This window comes from Grammomys surdaster, unplaced genomic scaffold (genome assembly GCF_004785775.1).
Source record: "Grammomys surdaster isolate TR1022 unplaced genomic scaffold, NIH_TR_1.0 97, whole genome shotgun sequence".
Lineage (NCBI taxonomy): Eukaryota > Metazoa > Chordata > Mammalia > Rodentia > Muridae > Grammomys > Grammomys surdaster.
In genome coordinates, this window is record NW_021604576.1 from 6,842,472 (window position 1) to 6,856,479 (window position 14,008).

The 14,008-nt window shown below is 38.6% G+C and overlaps 1 protein-coding gene across 2 annotated transcripts in view; it reads left to right on the top strand.

The window, feature by feature from the left end:
- Positions 1-14,008, top strand: part of Ttpa (alpha tocopherol transfer protein) — a 23,431-nt gene that overhangs the window by 3,471 nt on the left and 5,952 nt on the right. For both annotated transcript variants that reach the window (XM_028780294.1, XM_028780290.1), the window contains exons 2-4: positions 3,507-3,660; positions 10,602-10,795; positions 12,996-13,106. In XM_028780294.1, the coding sequence (XP_028636127.1) occupies positions 3,510-3,660; positions 10,602-10,795; positions 12,996-13,106 (456 nt within the window). In that variant the 5' untranslated portion in view covers positions 3,507-3,509. The remainder of the gene's footprint in view (positions 1-3,506; positions 3,661-10,601; positions 10,796-12,995; positions 13,107-14,008) is intronic.

The following is a 14,008-nucleotide window of genomic DNA, read 5'->3' on the forward strand; positions in this document are numbered from 1 at the left end:
CTTCTCCTTCTCCTTCTCCTTCTCCTTCTCCTTCTCCTTCTCCTTCTCCTTCTCCTTCTCCTTCTCCTTCTCCTTCTCCTTCTTCTTCCTCTTCTTCAAGAAACTGAGATATAGAGTCCTCAGTACTCACATAGCTGTTTAGCCGTAGTATAGGGCTTTGAACTTGGTTGAAGTTCAGGAAAGCCTGTTCGTCTGGAAGACTATACTGGCTCCTTCAGGTTAGAACAGTAAGAATGAAAAATAGCCACCATCTGCTCACCAAGCAAACTGTCTAGTTCCTTACATTTCTGTATTAAGCTGTGATGGTTTGCATATGGTTTGTTTCCTCAAGACTTATATTGAAGTTCAGTTCATACAGTGAAATATTAACAGGGCAGAAATGAAAAGCCAGGTCGTAACACACATAATTAATCCCAGCACTGGGGAGGCAGAGGCAGGCAGATCTCTGAGTTCAAGGCCAGCCTGGTCTACAGAGTGAGTTCTAGGACAGCCAGGTCTACACATTAAAATCCTATTTCGAACTACCTCACCATCACCAGAAAAAGGACAGAAATGTAATCCAACTACTGTGTGAAGTGAGCTTTTTTGGAAGAATTAGTCAGTGTGGAGCATTCATGATGGAATACTAATACTTTTTATAAGAGAAGAGGGGACACACACACACACACACACACACACACACACGCCATATAATGTCTAGTGTTTTCTGAGGACTCTACCAGCAAGAAGGCCAGTAGCATAAGTGGTCTACTAGACCTTGGGCTAGACAGACTTCATCTCTTTATAATTTGTGTCATTTATGTCATTATACTATTAGCAACAAAATATCCCAATGCATATACAGTGTTTCAATACTTTATCATTGTGATTTCTATCAGCACTTCAAAGCGTTAATAATTCTATGGCCACTTCCTGATAATTACCATCAAACTGTAGCTTCTTTTGTTAAGTTTATCATAGCATATATAAATTTCAATCTTTCTACTTCTTAGTGGATAAACATTAATTTCTCATGGCTTTGTTATCTATCAATGGGATAACAGTAGTTACCTCTCATGGTCATTGTAGGGTAGAACTGAGATGCTGTTATTGTACTGTATAAAAGTGGCACAAATATGTTTTATTGTTGTGGTGGTGGTGGTCTGAAAACACATCAGAAAATGTAAGAAGGAACGGACCCTCAATATAACATTTTAAGTAGAAATTTCTAATTTTTGGCTGAAATAGGCAGTCCTCAGTAACAAATACTCATTTGTAGTCAGTTTTGCTGTTACTGTTCTGAACTTGAGTTTGGCTTTAGAATTGCTTTCAGGAGCAATTTATTTTTACCTTTAACGTTTATATCAGTTGGATTTGTAAATTTGTTTATCAGCATAGAATAAATGAACAAAGATTTGGATTTTGAACCTTTGGGAGATGTAAGTGCCAAGATCCATAACAGCGGTTGTTCATATTTACAGAAGTGATTCTTTTCAAGTGTGGGCACAGCCCACGGGTTCATGCGTTGATCTGTTCTTTCATTTAACGTGTTCCTATCTCCTGAGAGCCCACTCTGCAGAGACATGTTGAATGTGCTTCCTCCCTTAGCTCAATGATGCTTTATACTGTAATACACTTTAACATTCCCAGGACAATAAAGCCAACATTCTCTATAGTCACCAAGAATCTACTTTCCACATTTACACTGAATCAGAATTTAAAGGCTTGATTTTATCTGAAGAAACTGTCAAAAAAGTAAATGAGCATGATAAAATGTTATTGACACTGATTCCGATGACATCTAGGACAGGAGGAAGAAGGGAAATTCATAGTATGGGACAGAATGAATGCATCAGAACTACAATGAGCCTCTTGTTCTTGCTGCCTTTGGAAATGTCTATTTAGGTCACCAATTATTTTTGCTGGCAAATTGACTGACTTTCTTCCTTTTTACTTTGCTGCACTTGTAAGTCTCTCTTTTGTAAGCTAAGGTGATTTTATTAGATGAACAGATGAGAGAGACAGACTGAAAGAAAGATGACAACATGAGAATAGGTAGAGGGGAGAGAAAGAGAAGGGAGGACTACAGAGGCTGTGTCCTAGAGAACTCCATGGTGACACCTCTCTCACAGTCCAACTGGCTCTTCTCCTAACCAGTCCTAGCCAGAGACTTCCTCCACAATTCATTCTCTGCATAAGCTATTGTAGGGTCTCTTCTGGATTATTACAGTTTTGTAGCTACACTTACCATGTTTATAATAATAGATTTCAAATATGAAGTTGCTTTGATGAACCTTCACGATATTAAGACCCTAACTCAATGGAGAATGAACTTTATACACACTATCTTTCTAGTGTTTCCACAAAATGCTTACTGTAGCTTTGCCTTTCACCTAACTGAGGTTCAGTGTGGCTAATAGCAAGCTTTAAGCATAAATCAAGTATAACGCATGGTCTTATCTGGCATCAGTGGGAGGGGAGGCCTTTGGTCCTGTGAAGGCTCAATGCCCCATCAAAGGGGAATGCAGGACGATGAGATGAGAGGGGTGGGAGTGGGGGAGCACCCTCATAGAAGCAGGGGAGAGGAGAGATGGGATAGGGGGTTTGCGGACGGGAAACCAGGAAGGAAGGTGACATTAGAAATATAAATAAATAAAATAACCAATAAAAATTTAAAAAAAGAAAAAATAAGATACAGACAAATCACAAAAAAATCAAATGATAGTAACATTTTGTTGACTGGCCTATTATGGTGGAACTTCTATGCAGCTGGGGACGATGGGTTTCCTCTAAACCGTATTTTGTCAAGATCTATTGTTTATTTATATGATTTTTTTTGTTTGTAATTCATTTGATTGACTTGCTTAAAAACTACTAAGGGTATTATTCCTACTGCTAATTAGGAAATATTCCTTAAGCTTTTTGATCTACAGCACAACTCCTCATTTGCCTGTGCTCTCTGGCTTAGCTGAGGTTCAGCAAAAGGAAGCATGAGGAGGAAACTCCTCATGGTATCCAGAGGAAACTGACTGAAGTTAGGATGGCCTCTTAATCTCCTGGGCTTCTCTTCATATGGACCATTGCCTTCCAGTAATCTTCATATGTCTGGATCCCAGAAAGCATTCTCAGAAGGCACCAGGCTTTTTAACTGTAGTGTAGGGTCATTCCCACAACTACACTATTTGTCTAAGTAAAGTATAAGACCAGCTCACATCCAAAGCCAATCCCCCTTCTTTTTGGAGGGTACACATCAGAAGGTCTGGACTTGTTGGTAACTATTTTAAGAGATTGTAACTGATGGCAATTAACAATGACTGAGTCTTGAATTCAGGATCAACTCTTACCTCAAGACAGATAAGGATCTCAATTCCTAAATGAAAGGAACTTTGGCTTTTACAACTAAAAAGCTCTTCCAGATCTGATATGATAGATGACAAGGTTCACGCACAACAGCAAGTCTTTTTAACTGTTTTACAAAATGCTTACCATGTACATCACTTATGGAGATGTTTAATTTTACTTTTCAGTTAATGAAAAACTATTATAAATGGCGAGCAGAATGTCCAGAATTAAGTGCAGATATGCATCCTAGAAGTATTCTTGGACTTCTGAAGGCTGGTTACCATGGAGTGCTCAGGTCCAGGGATTCTACGGGCAGTAGAGTTGTCATTTACAGAATTGGTGAGTCTTACACAGCATCTTCTTGCACTCATTCTGTCTTCACTTACTCATTCATTATTAGATGCTCTAGCATTTCTTTTGGTCAATATCTTATCTGATCATGCTGCTATAACAGTCCCTTAGACTGGTTGAATAGAAAAATTAAAATTCAATTCTTAGTGTTGGAGGCTGTGAAGTCCAACATTGAAGCATCACTGATTTTTTTGCTCAGATGAGAGCCTGTGTTTTGGTTCACAGAGATCTTCTCACCCTGATCTCACATAGTAAAAGCAGTATAGTTTCCCTTGGGCCTCTTAAAATGGCACTAATCCCATTCATGAGGATTCTACCCTTATACCCTAATGGCCTTCCCAAATCTACTTCCTAGAACCATGAACTACACTATTAAGATGGTTCAATATATAAACATACTTGTTAAAAAAAAATCTGTGTTCAAACTTTGGAACCCATAATAAAAGGGAAGACCCAACTTCCAGAAAGTATCCTCTGATTTCTACATGTGCACCATGGCATGCACTTCTGTGTGTATGTGTGCTCTGCATGGGTACACACAGAGTAAGACCATAAACCTGTAGATAAAATTCTAGAATGTAAATTTGGAGAAGACATAAACATTCAGATCCATGACTGGTGCACCATAATCTCTGCTACATGTTTAGTTCTGTATGGTTAAGACTTCAAGGTGACAGGACAAACCATAAACATTTCATGGCCTTCTGTTGTAACATGGGCTACAGACATTAACATGGTGGTGGCTGTTGTTGTTGTTGCTGTTCTTCTGCTGCTGCTGCTATTTTTTCTCCTGCTTCTTCCTCTTCCCCTTCTCCTTCCCCTTCTTCTCCTCCTTTTCCCCTTCTCTTTCCTCCTTCCTCTTCCTTTTCTTCCTCCTCTTCCTTCTTTTTCTTTGGAAGGGGTGTCACAGGGGTGGGAGATGACCAAGGATGGCTAGAAGGTGAGTGTGAACAGGATGCACGATGTGAAATTCCTAAATAATTATTAAAGGTGTTGCATTGGAAAAAACAAACAACAATAACAAAATCAACCCAACCAAAAAGTAAAACCTTCCAGGTGAAAGAAGAGAATCTCATTCTCTCAGCCCTGTCTCAGTCCAACTGAATAACTGAATAATCATTATTTCAGGAACAGAATTTCTTTGAATTATATTTACCATTATCTGTCAGTCTCTGTTTGTCTCTCTCAATGGAGTCTCAATACACTGCTCATAAGGACTTATAATTTCCAGATTAACGGCTTCGAACTTCTGGGCTCAAGGGCTCAACCTGCCTCAGCTTCTGATTAGTGGGATCATTGGCATGTGCCACCATGCACAGCTAATTAATTCTTCTTTAAAGATTTAAAATGTTCATTTAATAATGTTCACTGCTTACCTCTGTATAAGATCTCTGACTTTACCTCAACTGCTTTGTGTTTTAAGGAGATGCTGTTTTTAAGTTTTGAAAGTATCAGATTAGTATGTATGACTGGAGTCTGTATTTCTTGCCCTTGGATTATATATTGTCGGGGCCAAGCCTCGATACAGGATCAGAGTTCTCAACTGGAAGCAGGGATATCTGGAAGGTGCATAATAAATATACACAGACTATTTTGTGGGTATAAGCTGACAGGCACTTTTTCAAGGCTTAAAGTTTCTCTCTCACTCTCTACTTTCTTTCTCTCTCACTCGTTCACTCGCAGTTTGAGGCTGCACACACTCTGCATTCTCCTGTGCACTCTGCTTTTCTCCTGTGCGCTTTTCTTTTCCCACACTCCTACACACCTCTGGCGTTCCCCTCTCACTCTCACACACACTCTTCACACACATCTCACATACACCTCACGCATACTACATGCACTCTCCTTTCACTCACACACACTCTCCATACACACCTCACATTCTCTCTTCACTCACTCTTCTCATGCTCTCTCATTTTTTCCTTGCCCCAGTCTTTTATTCATACTCCAAAAGCAGATAGGGAAAAAAAGACATTGTATAATCATTGCCAAATCAAATTCAAAAGAATAACCACATCCCACGAAGAATTAACAATTCTTCCCCAAAGTTTCAAGCTTCTCTTATTCCCAGGTCTGTAGCCAAAATAATAATTGCAAACTTATCATTATTTGAACTTTTACTTTTAGCTTATTATTCTTCAGAGCTCAGAGCTCTGAGGTCAGCTACTTGCATTTTCCTGTGAAGCTCTTTGACATGGGCAAAGCTGCCAGGCAGTGGCCAGAAAGAATCAAGTTAACCCTTAACTCAGTAGTTCCACTAGCTTTATACTTCTGTACTTTGCACACAATGACTCTTTTAAGAGTCCAAGTGTTTTGACTTAGTTTTAAGAGTATAAGATTTTATGTATTCTATACTTCCTTATCTAGGAACCATTCTTAAACATTGTGCAAAACTTACTTTATAACTTCAATAGATTTTTCCTTTCTTGGGGTCCCAGTCTTGGCTTTATTCCATTTTCTAATAATTTCTTCAAACTTTCTTTGCAAGTCAAGCATTAATCTGAAACTACCATTGTGCTGTTATTGCATTGTTTCCAAGATGAGAACACACAGCATGCACCTGGGTCATTAGGACTGTGCTGTGCTGTGCCCTATGACTCAATTTTAATTGTTTAAGAATCATTACATCAAGGAACACCTAGTTTCACAGAATTCACCAGAGCAGAAGGAGAAAGAACTAAGAAAGTCAGACATAATAGAATAATTATGCACACCAAGGCCAACTGAAAAACAGTCATGAACAAATGAAATCTACACAGCCATTTTCCAGGGCTAATGTTAGGAGAAATGGGAACAACTACTTCTTTTACAAAGAGCTGCCATGGGCTACTGAGATCCATCCCAGCCTACTGCAAGCAGTCCCTTATTTCAGATGGCAGGTCCCCTGAAGGAATGTGTCTCCTGCTTCTCAGGGTCCCAGGGGCCATCCTCTTTACAAGGATCTGCCGCAGGCTTCTGAGATATCTCCATCCCAGTACACTGCAGGCAGTCCTTGTCATTATATGCTGTCCCCAGCAATATACCAAATAAAAAGATCTAATCATGAAGCTCTCACCCACAGAGCACTCAGTGTGGCTTTTTTCTCCCGCTGCTCCACCCAAGTCAAAAGAAGCTCTTTAGGGATAGGCTGGCCAGAATATATGCTTAAATTAGAAAAAAAAAGAAACCAATGTATTATAAAAATCCCAGTTGAATTCAAATTTCAGATAAACCACAAATATGTTTTTAGTATGCTTGGGACATACTTATGATAAATCTTGCACCCAATTTATCTGAAATTCACCTTTAAGTGGTGCTTATATTTTACATGACAACCGTGCTTAAGTTCCAAGAGCATAAAATTGAAGCATACAGATGTTTTATTATATTTCTTTCTGATCACCTACCTCAGCTTTTTAAAGGTCTGGGATTTGCAGTACCTGGCTGGGTAGTTATTGTTTGTTTTGTGTTTTTAGTGTAGAAACTAAGACAAAATAAATGAAAATGAGATTTTTATAGTGAGAAAGACAATAAAACACCATTTTTATAGCAAGAAATTCAATGTGTGTGTGTGTGTGGGGGGGTTTAATCACAAATACCTTAGCAGCATAGTCTGGGTCTCTGGGAATATAGTTATTTAAACATTTGTTATTTAGTAGCTGGGAAAATAGCTCAGCTGCTAAAAAGCTGCTATGTAAGCATTCATCTGAGCTCAGATCTCCAGAACTCATGTAAAAAGCTAGTGCACGCTCCAGTACTTGTCTGTCTCCTAATGATGGGGATGGTAGATCCCCAGGGCTTTCTGGCCTGCCAGTCTAGCTAAGTCAGTGAGCCCCAGGCTCAAAATATGAGGTATAGATGATAAAGACACCCATCATTGACTTCTAACTTCTATGTACATGTCAAGTGTACATGTTACACACACACACACACACACACACACACACACACACAAAAGAGAGAGAGAAAGAGAGAAGAAAGAGAGGAGAGAGAGAGAGAGAGAGAGAGAGAGAGAGAGAGAGAGGTGAGTTGTTTGCCTCAAAGATATTTAACATCAAAGATATATAGATTTTAAGGAAGATCAGAACAGAAAGGTAAGTTGCAAGTCCCTTATGTGCTATGTTATTCATGAATGAAAAGAAATGTAGAATTTTATAAATAATATAACAGAGTAAACTTTTAATGACGTAGCTGCATCTGTGATAGACTGTTTTCATAGAAGCTCACTGAAACCATCTCCACTCTGTACCATATGTGTACAGTAAAAGCAGTGAGGAAATACAGAGCCCGTGTCTTTATGTTGACCCGTATCAAACCCTTCGACAGAGGATGTAACGTGAGACCTTTGAGACCAACTACTGTACTACAGCAGCAAAATCAAATTTTAACAATGAAGATTCAGTATTAATCGTACTTGATTTATTATGAATTGAAGCTATGGAGCCTGTTGATTTTATTGAAATCTGTAATATATATATATATATATATATATATATATATATATATATAGTCTGTAACACAGAAGTGCTGTGAGAATTACATCTTGTTTTATATAGTACATAATACACACACATATAATATAATAAGAACATTATCTGGCACACAATAAACAATCAATTCCAGGTAGATGTTAGAGAAGAAATGAAAATTCTAATTTCTCATGTCTTTCTTTATCGGGCTTGTTTAGTCAGACAGTATTGTACAATAGCACATTCTGTAATAATCCTGTTCTATAGTAGCCACTAGCCTACACAGAACTATTGAGAGTTGAATGAGAAACTGAACTTTTAATTTATACTCACAGAAAGTGAATAGAGGGCCAAACAGGTCAGACAAGTGAGTTGGCTCAGTAATTACTCAGAAACTGTTTTATGATCTGGAAATTTCCTTTGTTGAGCTCATATTTCATCATTGTAGCATTCAGCTGGAGGAGTGTCACATTGTTGAACTGGATTCATAATTCCAATATTCTTACCAAGAATCTGGGTTGCTGTTAAGCAAAGAAAAATCCCACTGTGACTTCCTATAAACCCCAGGGCCATGTTTTCCCTTTCTAGATCTTTATCTTTTTTCCTCAAGTCTGGATAATACCAACACTTAGAACTGTTAAGTTTCAGCTGCTGAAAATCAAAACTCCTCCTCCGCCCACTCCGGCCTTTACCTGACCACTTCCAGTCCCTCCTTTTCGGTTCTCAGCCAGACTTCTGTGTTCCTGCAGCTCTCCCATCATACTTCTCAAGGTTTTCATGTGAGTCCCGGTCTGATTTCACTCTGAAAGGATTTAAGGCAACCTTGGCGAGCAATTCTCTTTGCAGGAAATCTGATAAACAAGCCAAGATCTATTTGGCTTCAGAAGTGTGCACGAACTTCTATCTTATGAAATCCCTTCCTTACTCCCTCCCTCCCTTCTTCCCTTCCTCCTTTCTTTTGACAGGAGCTCATAGAGAGCACAGGATGGCTTTCAACTCACTGTATAGTTGAATATGTCCTTGAACACCTCATTCTCCGGCTTCTACCTTCCAAGTGCTTCTACCATGCTGGTTCTTCATATTGAGCTCATGTGATCAGACTTGGTGCCAAGAGCCTTTACCCATTAAATCATTTTTCTGTCCCTATCTCTTCTTACAAATCGCTTCCAGTCTCCTCTTCTTAAAGCTGTTGAAATTATTGCTCCTTTTAATTTAGTTTTCTCTCTTAACTGTTTCCTTTCTTTTTTCTTGCTTTGTCTATGGAGTTTGGTTCCTGTCTTCTTTGTGTGTGTATCATATGACAATGTTTTAAATAAATCTTGTTTATTTTTAAAGACTACTCGCTTGCCTGTCCATTACTATTATCATTTCTACCTGTCACGGCCTGTCCCATGAATGATGGGGAGGGTCAGGCTGTGTGGACAAGGATATCAATATCTCCTCTTACCATAGGAACTCTGTTTTCTCTGGGCACGTACAGCTGCCTCCTCAAGACCAGCTTCCTGCTCAAGCCTGTAGGGACATGACTACTCTGTACTGCTGGTCCTGGAGACCTGGCACGTGACCAGCTTGTCTATCTGCTCCACAGGCCTTTCCCTTGGAAACTTCTTTGGTTGCTGTGTTAGTCATTTGTCTATCATTGTGACAGGATTTCTGAGGAAATCAATACAAAAGGAAGAAAGATTAGTTCCACAGGTCTGAGCCCATTGCTGATTGACTTCATTACTTATGCTTGTGTTGACGCAACAGATCATAACAGGGAGAGCAGGGTGGAGGAAAGCTTACAAGATTCTGGTGTTCAGAAGGCAACAAGTAAGAACAAGAGACAAAATATCCTCTTCAAGTGCACACCCCTAATGACCCACTTCCTCCAACCAGGCCCTACTTCCAAAGTTCTCCGTACCATACAACAGTCCACACTATGTTATGAATCCGTAGATACATTAATCCCCTGATGATCTTAGAGCTCTCATGGGCTAGTTCCCTCCAGAAAGCACTATCACTGAACACTGATGCACGAGGAACCAAGTCTGCGGCACATGACCTTGAGGGTATACTTCAGATCCAAACCACAAGTTACTATGATACTCACTACTGATTGAAACCCAGGCTCACACTTTTCTGTTTCTGAACCTGAAGCATAGTCAGCGGCACTAAACATTTCAATTTCTAGGCACAGCCTTCTCTTGAAATGATGATGTGATTTCATTTATCAATCAAATTTTATCTGCATTCATCCCTATCCCATACTCTTAAAAATGTATTAATTTTCAGAAATTTAAGGAAGGAGGGAGAAGCAGGCAAATATTTAGCCTCAATTCAATCTATTACTTAATGTATGATCCTTTGTGATTTTATTTCTAAGCATTCTTTAGGCTTTAAAATACTCTCTTCCCTTAAAACATATCTGTGATGTTTCACTCAAGGATGTGAAGAATTCTTCATCCTAAGATGTGGTGTCTTTTTATTTGTTTGTTGTAGCATACTGGGACCCAAAAGTTTTTACAGTCTATGATGCATTTCGTGTAAGTCTGATCACATCAGAGCTCATTGTACAGGAGGTGGAAACTCAACGGAATGGAGTCAAGGCTATATTTGACCTGGAAGGCCTACAGATTTCTCATGCTTTCCAAATTACCCCATCTGTAGCCAAAAAGATTGCTGCTGTAGTTACAGTGAGTATATATCTCAACTGTTAAGTGATAACTATATAATAGTCTCTGTGTTTGTATATTTCTAGAAACTTAAATATTAGAGATGATATATATTTGAATAATGTTAACAGTAAATAAAATTACTATATTAAAAATGTAACATACTTCAAAAATAAGTATATTCAAGATAAATAACCACAGAATTTATACATTTTAATAATAAAGTGATTTTATTGCATTTTTGTCAAGCCAGACATGGTAAAACACATCTGTAATTCCAGGATTTGGCTGCAGCATGCTGGAAGATCAGGAAGCCAGTTTGGGCTACATGAGACCTAATGTTATAACAACTGTAACAACAAAACTGACTCAAAAATATTTATAATAAAGATATAATAAGATGTCACATGTCTTGCCAGCTATAAACTGATATTCCTTTCTTCAGAAACCAAGTCTTTGTGTATGTAACTTTGTTCTTGTTTGTGTAGCTACACATGTGTAAATATATCTAAGGAAGACAGACAGCCTTAGGGTTCATTCCTCAGGTACATTTACTCTATTTTGAGACTCAGTCTCTCATTGGCCTTCAGTGGTTAAGCTATACTGGCCCCAATGAACCCTAGAGGCCTGTTGTCACCACCCTAGTGCTAGGATTTTAAACATATGCCAAGATGCTTAGCTCCTCCCACCTCATGAATCTGAGGCTCAATCCCAAGTACTAGTATTTGCACAGCAAGCAAATGACTAACTGAGCCATCTTTCTAGGTGGAAAAGTCTTTAAAAATAGCCATTACCTTTAATCTAGTAATTCTATTTCTGGGACCTAGATTAAGGATAATCATAAATATAGTAAGGATTTTGTGCATTGTAATGGTAATAGCTTACTATGTGCTAGCTACTTTCCTAAGTATTTCAAATGTATTTGTATTTAATGGCCATCCTGGGTGATGGCATATAATGACTATTTCAAATCAGCAGTGATTGAAGGGTTCTAGTTTGGGTCTAGGTTGGGTGACTGTTCTACAGTCACCTCTCTTCCTATCCACAGGCACTACCTGCAGCATAGCTTCTAATAGAGGAAAATTAGATACAGCTTACTTGCCGAGACATAGGAAAATGATCACTTAAATGATGATCTATGCATTTGATGGACCATCTCAACAATGTTAAAGCCCACAATGTTCTTCACAAATCATCTTGCAAAAATAGGACAGAACGGGATGCAAGAAGATTACAGAGCATGTTGGCAATTAAGTTTAAATAATGTTATACATAGAATCTGTAAAAATAAATTAATAATATATCTCTAAATGTCAAGATGGGAAATTCTTCATAAAAGAGGAAGAAAAAAGTCTTCATTAACAGTAATGATTGAACTTTTGGATAAGAAAACTATTGAACTTATTTTTCTTTCAGGTCTTAACTTTTTAGGTAGTCCAAAAGACGTTGATACTAAAGATATAAAGATATATACCAATGTCAACGTTTAAAAAGTGTGTGCCTATTATTATATTCTTTTACTTTACATGGATGTTTATTTTTTTCTCTAAAAATATTTTTTTCTAAAAAATACTAAATCAAAATGTCCCAAATTGTCATTGTTTACGTAGGAGATGCTTTATATGTGATTAGGATATAGATTTTTTGCTGAAAGTGGGGGAGTGGCTCTTAAAATACTTGGCCTAATCTAAGAGGGGGAAAAACCCGAGCTTTCTATAGATCTTTTCTGAGTGCACTGGCAATATATTAACCAGGCTTTTGTTGTTGTTGTTGCTGATGGAATAAATCATTTTGAAAAGAAAGTCTCACTTTAGATTCTGCTGTGTACGTGTGCACATGCGTGCTCATCCATATGCGTTGGAGGACAGAGATTAGTGTGTGGTGGCCTTTATGGTTCTCCAGCTTCTATTTTGAAACCGGGCCTTGAACTGAACCTAGAGCTCATCATTTCCACTAGGCTGGGTAGAGCGGGGATCTGCCTGCCTCTGCTCCTCTGTTCCTTTGCTCTGGGGACAGGCACAGCCATGGTGTCTGTGTGCGGGTGCTTGTGGTCTGACCTCAGGTCTTCATGCTGGTCTATCAGGTACATCGCCAAAGGAGCAATCTTACAGACCCTTCCCATAAATCTATAGTGTGTTCCTAGAAAAGACTTGCCTTTAGGAATGTAACTGCACTATTTATGCTGTGTTATTAAGGTTTTATTGTTCTTTCCTTTCAAAAGGATTCCTTTCCACTGAAAGTGCGTGGCATCCATTTGATAAAGGAGCCAGTCATTTTCCATGCTGTCTTTTCCATGATTAAGCCATTCCTGACTGAAAAGATTAAGGACCGGGTGAGTAAAATGTATTCAAGTGATGACATTTTACCTCTTTCCATTGTAGGACATTTTTACTATATTCCCATGTTCCTTAGCCCTAAACCATTGGACCAATATTGTAAATACTACTCTTGTAAATTAAAATTTACCTTTATTTTTGAAAAATGTAGCATTACTGGCTGTGAGACTCTTGGGAACTCTCTTGTAGCACTGGAGTGTAAATATATTCCCTTTAGAGGGCGGTGTGGTAATAGTTATGACAAACTATGTCAGCATTTTCTAGAAATTCATGAGATAGATATAGCTGTACACCAACAAAGGCATACATACTGAAAATCATTAAAACCATCAAGCAATCACTGTGATAGGGGTGGTGGAAAAACTATGACATGTCCACACAGGATTGCAGGGTCCATTTTAAAGGAGAAATGCATGCCAATGCAGGTCACTGTTGATGGTGTTCTACCTTTTCTGTGAAAGGGGGAGAATGAGAAAATATAATTATAGTTCTACAATATTTTGTCAGGACAGACAAAAACATGGGTGGTTGACAAATGATCCAGCGATGGTAGGTGAGGGTAGAGTTTGTAGCAAAGTCTGTGTTGATTGTCTTTAATCTTGTTTGGATTTCTAACTTACATGATGTGTTAATTATACAAATAAGAACACAGACTGTCTTAATTATTAAACACATGTAGCTGAAACACATCGTGCCCAGAGTATATGATTTAATGTCTTGCAGGTGAAGCAAAGGAATTGATGTTCACTAACCTGTCCTGTTAAGCTTCATTTCATGTATACCACTCCCCTCTCCTCCCCTCCCCTCCCCTTCCCTCTCCTCTCCTCCCCTCCCCTTCCCTCTCCTCCCCTCCCCTTCCCTCTCCTCCCCTCCCCTCTTCCCTTCCTTCCCCATTCCT